Source organism: Cantharellus anzutake, assembly GCF_015039405.1.
Source record: "Cantharellus anzutake strain C23 chromosome Unknown EI90scaffold_2, whole genome shotgun sequence".
NCBI lineage: Eukaryota > Fungi > Basidiomycota > Agaricomycetes > Cantharellales > Hydnaceae > Cantharellus > Cantharellus anzutake.
In genome coordinates this window covers 1,723,957-1,743,760 of record NW_024066952.1, presented here as the reverse complement: position 1 = coordinate 1,743,760, position 19,804 = coordinate 1,723,957, and the positions used below count along the sequence as shown (strand labels likewise).

The 19,804-nt window shown below is 48.7% G+C and overlaps 5 protein-coding genes across 5 annotated transcripts; all 5 read right to left on the bottom strand.

Moving 5' to 3' along the window:
- Positions 1 to 1,797: 1,797 nt before the first annotated feature.
- Positions 1,798 to 3,941, bottom strand: EI90DRAFT_3115613 (glycoside hydrolase; the record flags this gene model as incomplete). Its single annotated transcript, XM_039062806.1, has 9 exons — positions 1,798 to 1,885; positions 1,960 to 2,247; positions 2,312 to 2,392; positions 2,456 to 2,735; positions 2,804 to 3,007; positions 3,078 to 3,156; positions 3,231 to 3,525; positions 3,586 to 3,596; positions 3,678 to 3,941. 9 exons carry the CDS (start codon positions 3,939 to 3,941, stop codon positions 1,798 to 1,800), a joined length of 1,590 nt encoding a protein of 529 aa, XP_038923571.1.
- Positions 3,942 to 4,635: 694 nt separating this feature from the next.
- On the bottom strand, positions 4,636 to 6,588 carry EI90DRAFT_3115612 (glycoside hydrolase; the record flags this gene model as incomplete). Its single annotated transcript, XM_039062805.1, has 8 exons — positions 4,636 to 4,723; positions 4,788 to 5,075; positions 5,135 to 5,215; positions 5,277 to 5,556; positions 5,625 to 5,828; positions 5,894 to 5,972; positions 6,040 to 6,405; positions 6,487 to 6,588. The coding sequence occupies 8 exons, from the start codon at positions 6,586 to 6,588 to the stop codon at positions 4,636 to 4,638; spliced, it is 1,488 nt and encodes a 495-aa protein (XP_038923570.1).
- Positions 6,589 to 11,065: 4,477 nt separating this feature from the next.
- EI90DRAFT_2965014 (MFS general substrate transporter) lies at positions 11,066 to 13,780 on the bottom strand. Its single transcript, XM_039055509.1, has 13 exons — positions 13,441 to 13,780; positions 13,350 to 13,365; positions 13,097 to 13,276; positions 12,987 to 13,036; positions 12,888 to 12,935; positions 12,764 to 12,824; positions 12,437 to 12,709; positions 12,209 to 12,371; positions 12,007 to 12,141; positions 11,913 to 11,943; positions 11,743 to 11,856; positions 11,424 to 11,686; positions 11,066 to 11,364 (listed from the first exon to the last, which is right to left on the bottom strand). The coding sequence occupies exons 1-13, from the start codon at positions 13,676 to 13,678 to the stop codon at positions 11,329 to 11,331; spliced, it is 1,608 nt and encodes a 535-aa protein (XP_038923569.1). The 5' UTR covers positions 13,679 to 13,780; the 3' UTR covers positions 11,066 to 11,328.
- A 245-nt stretch (positions 13,781 to 14,025) lies between these two features.
- EI90DRAFT_2965011 (proteasome regulatory subunit C-terminal-domain-containing protein) lies at positions 14,026 to 15,954 on the bottom strand (the record flags this gene model as incomplete). Its single annotated transcript, XM_039055508.1, has 5 exons — positions 14,026 to 14,285; positions 14,351 to 14,745; positions 14,818 to 15,230; positions 15,296 to 15,632; positions 15,693 to 15,954. The coding sequence occupies 5 exons, from the start codon at positions 15,952 to 15,954 to the stop codon at positions 14,142 to 14,144; spliced, it is 1,551 nt and encodes a 516-aa protein (XP_038923568.1). The 3' UTR covers positions 14,026 to 14,141.
- A 782-nt stretch (positions 15,955 to 16,736) lies between these two features.
- Positions 16,737 to 18,548, bottom strand: EI90DRAFT_3115609 (uncharacterized protein; the record flags this gene model as incomplete). Its single annotated transcript, XM_039062804.1, has 4 exons — positions 16,737 to 17,555; positions 17,624 to 17,830; positions 17,885 to 18,217; positions 18,282 to 18,548. The coding sequence occupies 4 exons, from the start codon at positions 18,546 to 18,548 to the stop codon at positions 16,737 to 16,739; spliced, it is 1,626 nt and encodes a 541-aa protein (XP_038923567.1).
- Positions 18,549 to 19,804: the final 1,256 nt, after the last annotated feature.

The window sequence follows — 19,804 nt, the reverse complement described above, 5'->3', positions numbered from 1 at the left end:
CTACGGCCGGCCACTCGTCGTAATACTTGCTCCAGAAACTGACCGCTCAGAGCAGCACGTCTCACCTGTGATCCACCGTTTCGAAAAGGAAGAAATTGACTCGGGACGACTCTCACAGCATAGATTATTCTTCTACCCAACTCCATGCAACATTTGCCACTTCCCATCACTCGCGGACATTGGTCGACGCTGGCTTTCTATGTATATATGAGTGGCGTCAACTTCTATTGTGATCGAGTCTAGGCGAACCTTGGAGTGCCACTAGCATGCATAGATAGCATCTCCCCGATGACCTTCTCTTAAGGGCCAGCTGTTTTCGGCCATTAGCGAGAGTCGTTAAAATCCAAGGAGACGCTGAGCCACGCGCTGAGAACCATACGGGCCTTCCAAAGCCGCGAGTTGCACCCAAAAATGCTCAGGGAGTTCCACCCAATGACTGACGTATTGATCCGGATGAAATAACGGGATTTAGTAGTCAAGGACAAAACGGATAATCTGAACCACGATTCGGTTCGGTGCACTTTTCTAAATTTGGGGTATCGGATATGAGGATGTTCTTAGATCACCACCATGCATTGGAAACGCCGCACATGCCAGCCTGGAGGTCTGACCGCAGTCCCAGGGGGTTGCAGCTGGGCCACTGGAGGACAACAAACTGCAACATCTATATTTCAATCCAACTCAATTCAGTTCGATGCTGAACGAGTGACGAAGTCAAACCAGACCCCTCAGAGTACCAAACAGACTCAAAGCCACATGGCATACTTGAAAGATGTTCGCGGGAACATTTGGGGATAGCAAGACTAATGCCTGAGCGCGTAAAAGAACTCAAATGACAAAGCGGATCGACTTTCAGCCCATCTCGTTTGAAACGGCGGTTTTTTTACCCACGCATCGTTCGAACCGATAGATCACTGATGCGAAGCCGTTCAGACATCGATGTAGGCCGTTTGAACCCTGGATGCTGCTCAGACTGATTTTGAAAAAGCAGATATTGAGAGATGCGGTGAAATGAGAGTGAAGGTCCAGCAAAATTGTCTTTCGGCAACTAGCGTGCATTGCCGGAAATGGCGGGGATTACACGGAGATAATGCGATTTCCGCGACATTTCCCATATCAGATATTTGCTCTGTCCGCCAGCGAATTGAGGTCCAGTTTCCCGTGGATTTGGCTGGGAAATGATGGGGATATTTTGGGAGGGGATCTATCATATTCATATTGATTTCCTGCAACGTCTGGAAAGTGCACTTTCTAACAGCTTTCTTGTTGACAGCATATCACGATGTACATACACAAAAATAAACTCGAAAACTTTCCACCCTGGGCCTTTCCTTTCATTCCTGCACACACAGCTGTAGCACATACTGTCACCAAGCACCAGTTTATAGTAGATCATGAGTTGGGAATGAATATCTACCATATCGCTGCAGGGCAGCGAGGGGAAGAAGCAAAGAACAATATATAAGGTGGCGGAAGTACAATTTGCTTGACAGTTTGGGAACAGGCGAACAAAAATATCTAAATCAATTTCGTCCTGCTACAGATGACAACGGATGACCCGCTAATGGACCCGTAGAGCATAATGAAGTTCACATACAAGCCACCTCTGTGAGAAGTGGGAGGCGACCATGGGCAGCTTAATTAGGTCCACAGAATGCCATATGTTTGTATATTTACATAGGCACAAATGTCCTGGGCGGTCAAACATAATCTGAAATGGGGAAGGAGTGTAAACTTGAAAAATTACCAGCGTGGTCTGGTGAAAAAACGAGTGGTTGTACACGTTCAAGGAGGTGTCTATTTGTATGGGGCACAAACATTGGGATCGAAAACAGCAGAAGGATCCAGCGTGAGTAACCCATTTTTAAGGGCAGTTTGATAGGACCTAGTAGGACAATGAACGATCAATGGCCCTGAACGAAGAAAGCATCATTCCATTCGATCAGATCAACTACATACCACATATCCTGCCTGGGAACCGTTGCATCCGGATCGACTTTCCACGTCCAGAACGTCCAACCTGACCCTACGCCATATGCCAATTTTTGCGCATCTCCCCATTTCTTCAAGAACTCATCCGTCGCATCCCAACTTGTGCTGATGGCCCACTCGCCTGTGTAGAGGGGTGCATTCCTGATGGATGCCTCTTGAGCGATATGAGTGTAGTTGCAAATAGTGACCATGTAGGAATATTCAGTTTGGTTCTTTGAGACGCCACCAAAGTTGAAGTAGATATGGTTGTCGTAACTAGATTGGTCAGAAACCAAAAAAAAAAGTTGGTTCGAACCCTAGCAGTCGAAAGGGAACTTACAGCTGAGGACCGCGAGCAGCATCAGCAGGATTAGGAACAGGAGTCCCATCAGTGCTGTACTGCCAGTCACGATTCATGAATCTAGAAAGCGCAAGTATTTGGTGGGCCCTTATCTCAACATAAGTTAACTGATCAAGGCCTCACTGTGTGGCAATACACCTTCTCCCGATCAACCCATTGTTCAGCCAATTTTTCAAATCCCTCAGCTTCACCTTGCCTCTCGTACCCACAAGCGCGTTCAAGAAGTCAAAATTGACGTCCTCGATGTTATACTTCCAGGCCAGCTTGGCAATGATCGGAATAGCCTTGATGAATGCGGTGAGAACAATGTCATTTGTGAGAGCACCTGCGGCAAGGGTACGATCGCAAATGATGCCGAGGGAGAGTTCAGTGAGTCGAACTCCAAGAACGAAGGCCTTGTAATCTGAGCACATCGACAACAAGCCACTCAGTAAGAATAGATCAACGAAAATCTGTGTTGGCAAGACTTACATTGGCTGAGGCCGGGAGTCTGCGCGTAATTCATGATGGGCTCATTGATAGCCTCGATGGAGAAAACGGTCTTGAAGGCAGGATGACGATGAGTGAGGAACGTCATGACAATAGCCCACGTCACGGCACGCTTGTAGTTGTAGTCGTCTTGAGAGGAGTAGAATTGAACGTTCTTGGTGCAATTACCTGCGAACATCTGGTTGGCTGGGAAGTATGTGTGCAATGGGAAGAGGAGGTGAGAACGAGGGTAGCGAGACGGGTGGGGGTTACTTACAAGCGGAAACTCCAGGAAGGGCGTGGTGGTCAAGGACGACCCAGATTCCAGCCTTCCGGAACATCTCCAAACCTCGGATCTGTCAAGTGTCGCAATGCATGAAGGATCAGTGGAACAGTTCCCAAAGAAAGAAAAAAAAGGTGAGAAACTCACTAGCTCATCTAATCCCCCTTGCGCGTATGGTTCAGTGGTAGTATCCACGATATCCTCCACCACCCAAAATGGGATTGGGATCCTAACCGTATTCAACTTTGCATTCACGATCGCATCCACGTCGTCTTGGGTCAACCAACTGGCCCAGTGTTCTTGGAACACTTGATTGGTTTTGTTGCGACCGAGATAGTTTGAAAGTGACCACTCTGACATGCGGCATTTTGAACAGTCGTTGCATATTTCTCCGCCCATGGCTATCCACTTTCCCGGGAAGATCCATGGCTCAGAGAGCAACCTGCGCGACAAAGAAGGTATGTTGATCCCGCTTTATAGCCCAAAGGCGAGAGGGGCGTACCAATTACCAATCTATAGGGAGAGAATGACGCGGTAAATAATGTCAGACGTGCTCGAAAGTACCTGTCACCCTGTAGACCCAATGGGACTCACATTAACACCATAAATCTTGTCGACCGGTAGAACATGGTCGATTGTGCGATTGGGTCCGTTGAAAAGGGTGTTGGTGATTGCCTCTATGGTGCTGACGAACTGCCCGAAACTAAACTGGACATTTCCATCGACGAGGGGTGTTGAATCCAGGCCATGTTCATCCCGGCCCATGCCTGACACATAGGAAACTTCCTGCGCAGAGGCTAGAGAGTGCCATGTCGAAAGGAGAGTGCTAATAATAATGAAGAGAGTGGAAGTCCACATTGTGGAGTAGGCGGGTCGATAAAACGCAACGAGTGGAAAAGGTTGGAAGATGGCCTGAGGCGAAAGAGGATATGTATATATATACGAGATGGTGGAAAAGGCTAATGGAAGGCCCACGGGGATCATCTGTCAAACCAATTCATATATTCCAAACTAGTCAAATGCAAGCTTCTCCGAATCAATAGTTCCAGGTTTTCGGGTTCGGTGTGCATTTACAATTACATACATACTTCATTGAGCCCGTGAGAATTACATACCCGTGGGACAACTGAGAGGCATTTTCGGACAATGTGGCCCCGCCCACAACGATGATACATACATAACAACACTCCTTACTTGTGTATCTATAAATTTCACTCCCTATACGCTAAAAGCACCGGCCAGGGGGGTGCCCTCATACATAACAAAAGTATTGGCGCTTACCTTAGAAACTAAAAAAACTTTCATGTCAATTATGCACATGAATGGCTGCAGAATGGGTGACCATCATGCAACAGGGCATGTAACACGGTACATGGTTATAACCTGGAGGGCGAGACTCTATCCCGGAGATCAGAAAGGGCAGGGTGCGGCAGGAATATCCTGGGTGGTCAAACATAATATGAGATGGGAAAGGAGTATAGACTTGAAAATTACCAGCGCGCCCGGCGAAAAACTAAAATCAACGAGCGGTTGTACACGTTCAACAAAGCATTTATTTGTATGGGCCGCAGACATTGGGATCAAAAACAGCAGAAGGATCCGGCTTGAGCAACCCATTTTTAAGGGCAGTTTGATAGGACCTAGACATGAACGATCAATGGCCCTGGACGAAGAAGCATCATTTCTATCAGATCAACTACATACCACATATCCTGCCTGGGAACCGTTGCATCCGGATCGACTTTCCATGTCCAGAACATCCAACCTGACCCTACACCATATGCCAATTTTTGCGCATCTCCCCACTTCTTCAAGAACTCATCCGTCGCGTCCCAACTTGCGCTGATGGCCCACTCGCCTGTGTAAAAGGGCGCATTCCCGATGGATGCTTCTTGAGCGATATAAGTGTAGTTGCAAATAGTGACCATGTAGGAATATTCGGTTTCGTTCTTTGAGACACCACCAAAGTAGAAGTAGAGATGGTTGTCGTAACTGGATTAGTCAGAAACAAAAAAGTTGGTTCGAACCCGAGCAGTCGAAAGGGAACTTACAGCTGAGGACCGCGAGCAGCATCGGCTGGATTAGGAACAGGAGTCCCATTGGTACTGTACTGCCAGTCACGACTCATGAATCTAGAAAGCGAAGTATTCAGTGGGCCCTTATCTCAACCAAGTCAACAGATTAAGGACCCACTGTGTAGCAATGCACCTTCCCCCGATAAACCTATTGTTCAGCCAATTTTTCAAGTCCCTCAGCTTCACCTTGCCTCTCGTACCCACAAGCGCATTCAAGAAGTCAAAATTGACGTCCTCGATGTTATACTTCCGGGCTAGCTTGGTGATGATCGGAATAGCCTTGGTGGATGCAGCGAGAACAATGTCATTTGTGAGAGCGCCCGTGGCGAGGGTACGATCGCAGATGATGCCAAGGGAGAGTTCAGTGAGTCGGACCCCAAGAACGAAGGCCTTGTAATCTGAGCACATCGACAACAAGCTATTCAGTAAGAATAGGTCAGCAGAAATCTATGTTAGCAAGATTTACATTGGCTAAGGCCAGGAGTCTGTGAGTAATTCAGGGTGGGCTCATTGATAGCCTCGATGGAGAAAACGGTCTTGAAGGCAGGATGACGATGAGTGAGGAACGTCATGACAATAGCCCACGTCACCGCACGCTTGTAGTTGTAGTCGTCTTGAGAGGAGTAAAACTGAACGTTCTCGGTACAGTTACCTGCGAACATCTGGTTGGCTGGGAAGTATGTGTGTAATGAGAAGAGGTGAGAACAAGGGTAGCGAGACGGGTGGGGCACTTACAAGCGGAAACTCCAGGAAGGGCGTGGTGGACAAGGATGACCCATATTCCAGCCTTCCGGAACATCTCCAAGCCTCGGATCTGTCCAGTGTCGCAATGCATGAAGCATCAGCGGAACGGTTGCCAAAAAAAAAGGCGACAAATTTACTAGCTCATCTAATCCCCCCTGCGCGTATGGTTCAGTGGTGTTATCCACAATATCCTCCACCACCCAAAATGGGATTGGGATCCTAACCGTATTCAACTTTGCATTCACGATGGCATTGACATCGTCTTGGGTCAACCAGTTAGCCCAGTGTTCTTGGAACACTTGATTGGTTTTGTTGCGACCGAGATAGTTTGAAAGAGACCATTCTGACATGCGGCATTTTGAACAGTCGTTGCATATTTCTCCGCCCATGGCTATCCACTTTCCCGGGAAGATCCATGGCTCAGAGAGCAACCTGTGCGACAAAGAAAGCGTGTTGATCCCGCTTTGTAGTCCAAAGGCGAGAGGGGCGTACCAATTACCAATCTATAAGAAGAGAATGACGCGGCAAATAATGTCAGACGTGCTCGAAAGTACCTGTCATCTTGTAGATTCATTGGGACTCACATTGACACCATAAATCTTGTCGACCGGTAGAACACGTTTGATTGTGCAATAGTGCCATATCAAAAGGAGTGTGCTAATAATGAAGAGAGTGGAGGTCCACATTGCGGAGTAGGCGGGTCGATAACACGCAACGAGTGGAAAGGGTTGGAAGGTCACCTATATACGGGATGGTGGAAAAAGTTACATGACGGAAGGCCCACGGGCATCGTTCGGGGACCTCATCAACTATCAAACCAATCCATATATTCCAAATTGGTCGGTGTCCAAATGTGAGCTTCTCGAAATCAATATTACAGCCGCCGTCAAAAAAACAGCGCATCCAATTTTACTGCCGTCCCAGGTTTTCAGGCTCATTGACCGAGCATTTACATTCCCAAAATTTTGCGTGGGGCGAGCCTGTGAGAATTAATGGCCACCGCGAGATCACTGATGCAGAGAGGCATTTTGAGATAATGTGGCCCACAACAATTATGCAGATGATAACACCCCTTGTTTGTATCTATAATTAACTGGTGGACGCCGCTGGTGCGGCAGAACCCGCTACTCTTCTCGCCTTGCCAGTTCGATTACTTTCGTTTGGCAAGCCGTTTGCGAATCCGAATTTTCGCGAGGGGGGGCCTATTGCAGAAAGTATCGGCGTACGCAGGTATGGGCAGGCTCTCATGGAAAAGTTACAGAACACACGGAGATAGGTGCATCATGTACACAACCAAGGAGCATCGTAACAGTCGGCATTCAAAACGTGGCATATTAAACGCAATCGTTTATCCTTTGTTGTTAAAGGAAGACAGATCCAACGCACAACCCAGAAAAGAGTGCGGCCACAAATCTACGCGGATAATTTAGAGGATAAGACAATAAGCAGAACAAACTTGCTGGTGTTAGGAGACGCCATGGCAAGTGATGTTTGGGCCAGCTTACATAGCAAGTGACACAACGGTGGCACGCTTCCAGAGGAAGATGGATGAAGAATTTTTGGTGGTGTGGGCACTGCCCCATTCGAGTCGTTGGAATTCACCTCGTCACTCACCCACGAGGACTAGTGGAAAGAGACGAGAGAGGCAAGGATGTCACACCCACCCGGTTGTATTTCGATAGGGTTGAACGGTTGCTGTGGACCATGCTGGAAGACCCCAGGGGAGCAACGGTCTCCGTAAACCACTCAGAGGAAATCTCAGCCCATTTGAATGATGCGTCCACTGCCGGGAGCACCGGGGAAAACAGGCGTCGAAATGCTTCAAGAGTCGCCGATGTTTCGATAGTTGGAGAATCGAGCTGCTGAGGAATGGAGGTGATTACCAGGTGAAGTCGACCTGAGCGCTGAACGACGCTCGATTCCGATGTAGGTACGGCCCGGGTTGGGGAAGAGTACAATCATTTCCCACCACTACGATGGGTACTGGGTGTGCCATCATATATGCGGGAATCGTCCACGAAAGCATTGTGGAACTAGCGAAGGGTAACGATAGTACAAAGAGGACAGAAGGGGGGGGGGAAGGCGGAGGAAGCTGGATGCGAGTGGTTATGCAGAATTGGCAATAATAGAGGACCTTGTCATCAAACGAATTCCGAAAAATTTGCAGGACCCGCTACGGAGTAGCGGGAATTTTACTGCCCATACACTACAGGCACCGGAATATCGGCCAGGGGTGCCTTCATAACAAAAGTATTGGCACTTTTGGAGAGTATGTCCACTAGGTCGAGGAGTTCGTAAATAAGCCAGACCCAATGATGAAGGGACGAAGCGTCTATGTGGCGCTTCAGTTTGAACATACATATTCGATTGTTCATACTGCCCCAAGGTTCGACAAGAAACTCCCTGACGTGTTTGAACGGCTTTCTTCTTTCTTATGTAGTGGGACACGACAAGAGTATCAGGTTCTGCGCTTGTCATTGGTATTTGCGTCTCCTTAGGGACTAACGAATCAGATCCGGAAATCCTGCGCCCTGACAGACTGCTACCTTGTCAACCGCTGTCTGTATGTGTGGATATTTAGCCTGCAGACTTCATGCTCCTGACAGCGCCAAGGGCAGCATACGCTGGGTTAACGGTGTTCTTGTCAGCCGCTGCACCGTCGTCGGTGCATTTTTCGTCGACGAAAGAATCCATCTGCCGAAGGGCCCTGGCCTGATCATGCAGGAGATACAGTAAAAGCGTTCGGCGATGGATTCATCTTCGAGGGATGCAAGACAAACGACATTAGGAAGATCTGATGCCAACTCGAGATGCAGTGCTCATTCAGTTTGCCAATACCTTAGGCCTGTGAGTACGTGGGAACGTCCAGGCGGGTCCATTCCATTATTTGTGAGCGCAAACATCAGGCAGATGCCTGCGTAACCGACGCGTTCTCATGGGAATCCATCACCTAGATCAGGCACACAATATTCCAATCCAACCACCCTAATACAGCGTCTGGGAACCATCAAGTCCGGATTGAGGATGACAGGATGTGTCAGAAAGATCACTGATACCATGCGAGGCTTGGGAGAGCATGATAGTGGAGTGTCATGCATACACCAGCTGCACGAGCGTTTCAAGCGCCTTGGATCCACATAAGAGAAATCCATCACAACGGCAGAATCATTAATGTGCAGGTACGATCTCGTCTGAACTTGCGCATGTGGCTCCTCGGTAGTGTCCACATGGAATATCCCGAGCGGCCCAAAATGGAACTCTAACATTCTTCAACCATTCACTCATTACTGTCCAACGCTCTTTGGAAATTCGATGTATTTTTGATTGCAAGTTACATACTACTCAGTCTTTGAAATACTCTTTCCTCTCTTCCCCGAACGGCCATCTATCCTTCTGAAAGGAATCCAAGGCTCAAGAAACAACCTGCTCCCGAACGAAGATGCGAGTTGGTCCCGCCTAAGGTGAGCGGTAATCAACTTCAATCCAGGCGGTACAGCAGATCACTTGTCGTGTAATCCGAGTCTGCTACGTTGTAGCGAGGATAGCCGTACTGCCATTTGTTAGCCTACGTTTTCATAGGTACCTACCAAGTCCGCTTCCTCACTGTGCCCACTGGCACTCCATGAGGTTAACTCGCGCCCAGCTTCCGCAACTCCAACGTTCAAGGCTTCAGCTTGAGAGCCAGTTGCCGCAAACGGCGTTGGTAACACACTTTACAGGTCAGACGAGGGTATTCCAAGCTGTGGATAGTCTAGATAGAAACCAAGGCCATCGCAACCAGCAATAGCCGGGAGTGTCTGACCATTCACCACTCAGTATTAAGTGCTGCACACGATGCGGAAGCTCAACGTCCCACCGTCCACACCTTTCCTGAGCACATCCATCAGAGGCCTAGGCCCAACCGCTCTCGCCGGAGATACGGTCAGCTTCCCAGTTGCATCATGTTTTTGTTTTTTGTTTTTGTCGAGTTGGAGCGTCTGCTCACACCTTAAGGATGCGCGCTTCCGACAGTGGCGCAGCCCTCTTACCCATTACTAGGGCAGGACCTTCCTAGCTCCTTCCCCGTACCCCGTCCGGGTAACCTCATGCTGATTTTTTCTGGGGTCTTGATTTTCCAATCTGACGAACATCGGGGCCCAGCCTGCACTTTACTTAATCAACTAAATGGAATTACCGGGCTTTCGTAAACCCCACATGCTGCAACCCGTGCCATTACATATACTGCCGTCACGCTTATTTGCAATCCCCCCCTTGTAGTTCACCTACCCTAAAACCGCGGCGCTTCAAAATGGCTCGTTCCATTGATGATTCACCGACTACCCTGTGCAACGGCATGAAGATCAGGGTAATCACCGCAGATAGCCCAAGAGATCGTAATACAGTTGGTCTTCGCAGCTGGGTGTCCTTATGGGGACATGCAGACGATGATCGCTAATTAATAAGTTAGATAACGGAGCCGTTTTGGACCCTTCTCGAATTCATGGCGTTCCCGCATGATACCCTGGGCAACCGAAACGCTAATTAATGAAGGTGCCTGTCATTCAGTTTATTCTGTCGTCTGGCAAATCCATTCCATTTTTCAATTATAGTGTTTGCTCGGACCTGCCACATGCGGTGCCCGCGCACACGGATGCAGGAACCTCGCGGTAACGATAGTGTTGTTAATTGTAGAGCTACCCAAGACCCCAGGGTTCGAAAAAAATGAGAGTCAGGCCTCCCGTGCCCGCGCCGGGGGGGGGGGGGGTATGTACTTCGAAAGCCGGCCGCCACCGAAAGGGGAGCAGCTACGTGCACGCTCCACTGGCAGACTGGCGCGCGTTCGCGTCAAACCGAGCAACTAGAAAAGGACTTTGGTGGGCAGCCGAGCCACAATACTAGATTAATGTATCAACACGCCAAGCTTTACCACGCTCCGAGAAACTGGGAAACTCGAACATAAGGCTCCTGATAACCCGGATTCGGATCGGATTGGGGTTGGATTTTCTTCAGATTGGCAGATCTTGGGCAAGGACTGGGGGTATTGGCATGGATTTAAGTGTTCATAGTCAAGTCCACATCCTTTCAGGACCAACCCCAATCCGATCCGAATCCGACTTAGCAGGAGCACTACTCGAACATATATATTCCGATCCCAAACCCGGATGTTCATTAGACGCTGGGCTGAGTTGAGGGGAAAATCACGACATGGTCATGGGTAGGGACCTACGTGGTGCTTTTTCTTGACTGTCGAGTTGCAGGATATAGTAGTTGCGTATATACACGAAAAATTTGCAGTGGCAAGGAAATGGACGGTAGCGCGTTGTCGCAAACGTGAAGGACATTTCCCAAAACCGGAGGTGCGGCAATGAGAAAGAAGAGCGTGAAGAATTATACTAAAAAAGGATGCCGCGGAAAAGCGGACGAACACGCATAACGAGGGGGGGGGCTCACAGAACGTAACGGAAAGACAAGTTCTCTCGATCCTGAGTATGGGTGAGTTAAATTCTGAGATCCAGTAACGAAGTTGCAAGCATGAACGTACGGTCAAATCGAGCAAAGCCTTTTCAACTTTCTGCCTAACGACCTGACCCTTCTCGTCCGCCCGCTCGACATATCCAAACATGTCGTCCTCATTGGCCAACCCAGCTTGAAGTTGATCCCTCCGCTTGTTCTCCCTCTGAAGGTACCACCTGAGCGTAAGCAAAAGGACCCAATTTCCGGCGTAAGAACCCATCGTGATTCCCCACGGGACATAGTTCCGTGGTTTATAACTATCCTTCCAGAACTGGGTGGAAAGAATTTGACCTATTTTTTTTTTTCGCTCAGGAGGGGCTTATGTGAGAATAGAAATGATTTCGTACCAAGAGCATAACCAATCATGAAAATACCATTCGTTGTGAGCTTCTTTGTATGGCCAGCAGATGTGGAAGTAACCCAGGATAAGACCATAACGAAGCCAGAAGCACCACTCAAATCTACGTATTAGGTAAGTATGTCGTCCATTGTCAATGGAAACAATGCGAAAATATACTTAGGACATAGTAAGCGGCCAGAAGTCCGTGCTGAGTGAATACGCAATTTTTTTAGTCAGTTCAACGACACGCATTGACCACGAATCTGGTCACCTTATTATGCAACGGCAGGGTGACAAGCAGAATAGCGCCGACCATGGGTGCCACGAAGGCACCCATGCCGATCCATGCTCGTGAATTGGGAAAGCGACGGAGGAACAACCCTCCCACTGTTATACCAACGATTTGCTGATTGACGCCGAAATAAGGATTATCACCAGATCGAACATGATTCACACAAACTCCAAGTACCCACCACAGCGCCGAGTGGAATGGAAAGCAAGGTCACTTTCCAAACCTTGAAGCCGAAGGATAGTATGATGATACCATACTGAATACCAATTCCATTCTGAAGGTTGGAAATGGCCGCAAACAGGAAGAAGAGCCACGTCTTGGGATCGCGTAGAGCTTCGATGAACCTATTGGAAAGTCCCATGTTCATCGAGGAGCAGCTCCAACAGAACGAATGAAATCAAAAGCTCACTGATGCTTCTTGAATTTCTTGGTTTCAATACCGTTCCGGTTTTCCTGGATACGTTTCACTGCAATGACACGCTCCTCTGGAGTAAGAAACCATGCCGATGAGGGATTATTGGGGAAGAAGCGCAAAAAGAGGAGAAAAACAATAAAGGAGATAATGGAATTCACGATCATAAGCCACTGCCACTGATTAGGCGAAGCCTTCGGGTTGGCATGGTAAACAGCGAAGGAGAACACGGAGGAAAAGATCAAAGCGAGGCCGTTGCATTGAAACGTCCTTTAAGTTGCTGAGTTAGGGAATGAACGAATCTAAGATCGAGGAATGACTGACCAGCCTATGCGTTCTCCGATCTCGGTGCGGTTATAAAACATGTTGCAAACAATCATGACAGCTGGGGCACATTAAATAAATAAGATTGATAAAATACAACCATGAAAGAGGATTAGACACGTACAAAGGGTAACGGCGCCTTCGGTGGCACCAAGGAGGAATCGAAGCGCAACTGGAATCGCAAGGTTAACGTAGCGAATGGAGCAGGAATGCGCAAACTCACAAAGGGAACCATAGCTCTTAGCCGCAGCATGACATCCAATGAAGAGTGCCCTGGGGAAACACACATGTCAGTCGCACACTCCTAAATCCCTGATGACATCCACATCTCACCATAAGAATATGTTGAAAGTGAGCCATTTTGCGACGGGAAACCTCTGAAGGGCCAAAGAATGGCCATACTCGAAGACGATGAAGCCAATGTAGAACGCTGAACCCAAGTTGTTGAACTGTGCGCCACTCAAATGGGCACTCTTCTTAATGCCCAGGATGGCCGTTGCACCTAGAGCACCCCTGTGTAATGTAAAATTGGATTTAGCAACCGCCGCAAACAGAGGTCCCCAAACGACATGAAAAGTTCACTTACTTATCCATACCCTGGCCTATATGGTACCAAAAGTGAACAAAAACGTTATTAAGCGTGTCAAGTAAAGAATCCGACCAGCGAGATTAATTACAAGTGTAGAGCAGGAAGAGCAAGGGTAGAAGATGCCAGTCAAGCTTCCTCCGAATGCGACTTGCTACATCTGGTGGAACTGGAGCGTCATTCGCATGTTCACCAGCTACCAAGTCCACAGCGACATCTACACCCTGCCCATAGCTGACGACGTCGGCATTTGCGATAGAGGAAGAAGAGTGGTCCAATGACTTGTTATCATCGGAAATGGGGTCCAGCTTGGTCTCTATGTCTGCCATTTGTGATCGAACAGGAAAAGTCACCAATGCCGACTTGGAGGGGGAGTAGAGAGAGGCAAGGTGTGAACAGTGGTGAGCCAGAAGATGCTCATATGTATAGATAGGGTCGTTGAAGAAATGGAAATAGTTTCCCCAGGTATTTTCCTCAATTCACTACTTCATTGATCGTGACTGCTTTCTTCAGCCAAATGAATACAAATTTTGACAATACCTATTCGGGCAATTCGTTCATTTCGAGATCCTGGTTACGGAAACGGTGTAATGTACGAAAAAATCCTGACTTACTTGGAAGGACCCTTGGTAACTCCTCAGGGAAGTTTCCTACGGGAGTTTCTCACGATGCATTTATAATTCAGGCACTTTCATTATGTAAGGGCAACTGAGACCCAGAAGTGACTTCAATACAATCCAGTTTGTCGGAAAGCGCACGTAAGCGACCCATCACATATCTTCCTGCTATGAGTTAGAAATCCCCCATCCCTCCTCCATCCTCCTCGTCATCAAGCTCACCGTCCGCGATCTCTTTCACTAATTCCTTTTCTCTCTCACGTGCAGCTTCTGCGCTGGCCAATTCCTTGCGATGCGCATTCAATGGGTAACGCATGGCCTAAACAAGTAGGGAGAAGATCACCATTCCGTCCAGTACAGACGGCAATGTAGATAGGAGCGTACCTTGACAGATTCATTATGCAGCTCTAGACAAAAACCAACTCGCTTCGTGTAGACTTCTCGTGGTTCAGCTGTTGCGTACACGCCTTCCGCGCCCTCCGCTCGGCGAGCATGGCTGATCATCCATCCATTGGCATGGTCGACGCGGGCCTCAATCACACCATCACGAACAGCTTTACCGACGATATACTCAGCGTCTTCTTCGGAATCCAAGTGAAGCTTGACGCAAATATCTCGCAACGAAATCAATGAATAAGCTAACGATAGTGAACGGACTCCGGTTTTGATCACATTGTGTCGCAAACGCAGAATCAGTTTGTACGTTTGATCTTGGGTGAATTGGGCGGCGTGGGTTGAGAGGGCAGCCTGGAATTGGGAAAGGTCTCCTGTGCGAACCGCTGAGAAGGGCGTGACAAGTGATCGTCAGATACAACGGCCAATTTCAGCGACAAATTAAACTATGCAAATACCTTGAACAATTCGCAAATATGGTATCAGGGGCTTCCTAAGAACAGGGTCCCTGAATAAATTTCTGTCTGGAATGTCCCCCATAAGTAGCTCGACAACGATGAAGAGTTTATGGACAGTCTGGTAGAACCCAGGGGCGATTTTGGAGTTGGGCGCACGCCGTATGGCTTGTTGCAATTGGGTGTGAGCTTCCGAGTAGGACAATTGGACAGCACGGATACGGCCTAGATAATATAAGTAACGAGCAAGCTGGGGATTGCCAGCAGAAGTTGGGAACGTTGTTTTCGAGACAAGCTTGTCTGCTTGCGAATATAGTTGGAATGAAAGGTAATTGGAAAGCAGAAGAGTAATGAGGACTGCTTGACAGTCGGCATCCTGACGGAGAGACGCCGTGCGTTGAGCCGCGAGAAGTAAACTGCCACCATTCAGCAATGAACACCAATGTTACGACGATGCAGTGACAGAGGGATATGCACTTACGGACGGATCACGGAAACGTCTCCATGTATTTCATGAGCTCGTGAGAGGTAGAAGTACACTTTGCTTGCGACTGGATCCAGAGTCCGTCTATTGAAAGTATGGATCCGTTCAGCCGTCTGATGAGCCAAGTCTACTGCCCCTTTGACGTTCTTGGAATCTATGAGAAACAAAATGACGAGCAGTCGCAGGTAAGTGTCAACTTCGGGGTTGGGTTCGACCGTGGACGCTTTAATTGGTGTTGTCGCAGTGGCCGGAGAATCATCCACATCCATAGGGGCTTCCGAAGACTTGGTTGCTGGTGGTATGTACGCAAGGAGCACTGCCAACCCAGGTGAGGCTTGAAGCAAATATACAGTTCAGAAACACTCGGGCTGACGGTGTGATCACTTTGGCACACCTTTGGAATAAACAGCTTCTAAAGCATCCCTAAGTACATTGGTATTGAGTTTTCTCCTTAGTGTAGTTAGAGAGCGGAGGACACGATGAGTAAACCGTGGCTCAAGTGTCGATACAGCACGCTCAATGAGTTGAACATTGGCTTTTATTTCTGCCACAGGTGTTAAGGGCACTGGCGTTACAGGCTTAGCGTCCCCTTTTGGGTCAGATTTCTCGTCTTTAGAAGGTGTTGGCACTGAGGAATTAGGTTTTGGCTCTGGCATCGTCTTCAAGCAACGCGTAACGCGATTTGGAACCCGGCTATTCCCATTCCCACGGGAGGGTTGCTGTTCCCTCCTGCAGTATTTGGACAAGTCGCCGAACCGTGCCAACTGAGGACCCTAAATTATACATGCAGCATCCCTTTGGTGCGCTATTTCCAAGTGAGGCCAATAGATATCTCCAACCTCGGCCTTTTGCACTTTCAGAAGCTGCCTTTGATCTGCCTCCAGATCCGCTAGCTCCTTTCACGGTACGACCATTGTGTATCGGCGCGACATCCTGTTGTTGGGTCGCGAGTGGGCAACGCTGCTCCCAACGCCACCCCTGTCGGCCCTGGACCGAGACCTATACCGTGCTCGTTTTTTTTACTGGCTAGTGTTCAAGTGCGCAAAAGGTTATGCACGAGTAATTCGCTATGTACTGTACCCTCCCATGATCACCCGCTCAGGTTTTCGGCAGCCCATTTTCATAAACCAAATCGTGCCTGGCGCGTGAGGGTCGCATGACATGAACCAAATCTACAGATCGCCATCTTGCCGACGATTGCACAAATCCGACTTAACGAGATGATCTAACCAAGATATCATTCCATCCGCGGCTTTTCTGAGAGGCGATCGTGACCAGAAATGAGATCATTCAAACAGACAAGGAAAGAACCCACGCGGCGTACACGCAGGCTTACGGGAGATTGTGAAATATGCTTCTGTGCATCTTGGAGTGAATGTAGGGCCGCTACAAATGGCAGAACAGAACAAGCCAACAATATTAGCATGGCAATGAAACTCTATTCCCTTGCCGAAAACTGAACAATTCTTGCCACCACCAATCGCATTTTCTTTCTTGATGCAAGTATCTGGGCATGATCCAAAGATGGATAGCAAACCACTTTGAGTGAATGGTCGTCATTTTCCCAAATTCGGGCGGCCTTGTCATCGTCTTCCCTAAGACCCGTGGAGCACTGTATATCACTTGCTCCATTCGTCAGATACCTCCAGACTTTCCCTGCAGGCACGATCTGGTCCTTCCCACTCAGAACGACTAGTGTGGAGAGCAAACGGGGCGATCCACCAATCGGTTCTTCCTGCATCACTCCAACAATGTTCTCCCGCCAAGCTACACCTTCATGCCAAAAGAACTCCCGACCCAGCACCCCTGCCACCGCTATATCTCGACTGCTGAAATACCACAGCATCCATTCGTTAGCTCGCCAACTGCCAGGAACACGATATAGGAACGAATGCACGAGGTCAGGCTCGAATATGAGGAACGGAATAGGGTCAATCAAAACCGTTGCGCAGATGCGCGGATGCTGGTAAAGACCCCCACTTTCGGCATCCGAGACTGAACGACGTGAGGCCGCTAGAAGTTGCGAGACTAAAAAGGTGCCAAAGGAAACACCAATGATTACGTGGGACATGTGTTCCTGATGATGATTCTCTAAGATCGAGTAGACGTCGCGGGCGAATGTCTTGGGAGGCGTCATTTGGCGCAAAGGATAAACCAAGCGGGAATTGATGGCCGAAATTTCTAGCACGATGATACCTACATCGCGATCTGCGCGAACGAGGTCCCACAAAAATGCGATATAAGGTAATAGTCCAATCTAGAGCAAGGATTTGTCGCGTCAGCGCTTGCAGTAACTGACAACTGGCAGTACAAATTATTGCTCACCCCTATGCCGTGAATGAAGAACAATGGACTTTTCTGTTTCGATACATGCTCCCTGTGCCAATATGAAAACCGGGGTACGACGGACTTACGAGAGAACACGGTGTATGGGCGGAAGGGAAACGATGAGAACCAGAGAGGGGTGTCGTAGTGTCGAAAGCCGATGTAGTGAAGAGCCAAGTGTGTTGCAAAATCTAAGCCAGAAACAACCTTCATTGCCTCCTTGTCAGCGGCGCAACGTAAAACATGTCATCAGCAACTCACCAGATAATAGATCAAGGGCCGATGCACAACCTTGACTTTATCTATGATTGGCCGCATACATTTGATGTCCTCATTTCTCCCCTCTTCGAACGACCGTCCCAGCTTCGCTTCCACCAAGTTCACATAATAATCCATCTCTTCGCTTGTTGCTACATCAGAAGCCGAAACTGCGTATGTGGCCCATTCCACGATGTTGTCCCTCTTTAAAGAATCGATCGGTGCGCCATGAAACCAACCACGAAGAAACGACTCGGTATCAGTTATTGTGGCTAAGCATTGTTCAAAGAGTAGGCGACGCTCCTGAGGACTTGATTCCGCCGGAAGTACCGCCGGCTAGGGAGAAACGAAGCAGAGGCTATTCAGGACGCATGCTATAAGGTAGCGGCGGCTCACGCACCTTCTGAATTTGCTTCTTCCTTGGCAGGTACACAAATATGAAAAAAGCGCTTTCCAACGCCGCATAGCACCAGAGTCCAAAATATCCGGGATGCCTCCTAATAATTGCGCCCAGTGTTGCAGGTATGCTAGCCTCGCTCCGCAGAAGATGCTGAAAGAAAACGGCACATCCCCCAATGAAGCCGGCGAAGCAGACAGGTGTGATTGACCTGAGAAGAAATATTCCTGATCGGACCAGGATATATTCGGGGCGACTGTCCCCAATCATGTCGGGGAACGTTCCAGTAAGTCAAAAGGGAAGAGAAGGCAGGAAACCGCACTATCACGTTGCCCCTTGGATCTGAATGCGGCGCAGTTGGCCCATGTCGTCAACATCAAGACTTTGCCACTTTGGGGAGCTGGTGCACAGCCTCGGCGGATCAGACTCAGGGGAAATGGGCACTGCTCGTCAACGTTGCCACTTTCCGCTGGGTACCCCAGCCTCCATGTTACATAGAAGATTCTCCATTTCATGTGTCAGGAATATTTATCGGTGGCTTATTCCACACCATGAAAGAGTCATCCGCGTTTCGCCCACCACGTCTTTACACCTGTTTCAAGTTGTGACTTTGCGTTGGTGATTCCCGACGTCTGCCATGCGCTCGCACTGCTGAGCCGGTTTCTGACAACTAATCGGCATATCTTTATGGATTGAAGGGCACATTTTCACAAGCCCTCCCGGACCGTCATGTCTTGGGCCCAATTTGGGCAGGATACCAGTGGAATGGTCCTATGTATTTTTAGTGTTATTTTCCATGTGTTATGGCTTTTGCTCTGCGGATTTGGTCGTCCCATCGCATAAAATGAGTATGGCACCTAATGCCAGAAGTGCACGAGGATCACATTTAAGTCCCGCTAACTATTTCGCTGTGCTGCTGTGTACCTTATGCGCGACACGATTAATAAATACAGCCAACCGTGCAGAAATGCTCCCTGATGCAATGCGCTTGTCCGCGAAAGATTTCCCTTGGTGGCTGCGTTTTCTCTCCATTGATTGATCTCTCCGCCGTCTGTTTGTTGACGAGGCTCTCCCGCTTTTTGATTCAACGACCAACCCCTCTTCTAGAATGCCTATCAAACCCTTATGGGCTACGTCACCTATCAGAGGCCAGGAATCCGCTTATCCATTCCCCCAATAATATGGGTAGAATTATGCGGGGTTGGGACCGACACCTTCGATGCGAGTGTACACAATGCTCACCCTCGGTGATTCCTGATGAAATGCTCCACCAAACCTCTTGATCAGGGCTGTGTAATGTCACAGGTTATGGAAAGGGAGGAACACGCTCACCCTGACAGCCTCGTGTGCATAGTCAACTGCGGGAAGATGAAATTGGACCTTGCGTTGGAAAGTTCTCCAAGCATCTGGTCAATTATTTTGGCGAGTCAGGTCTTCATTCAAAGGAACCGATCCGCGTGAGCTTACATCCACCCTTCTCCATGCCCTCCGAGGTTATACGCGTAGTTTTGCTCTTGAATAACTTA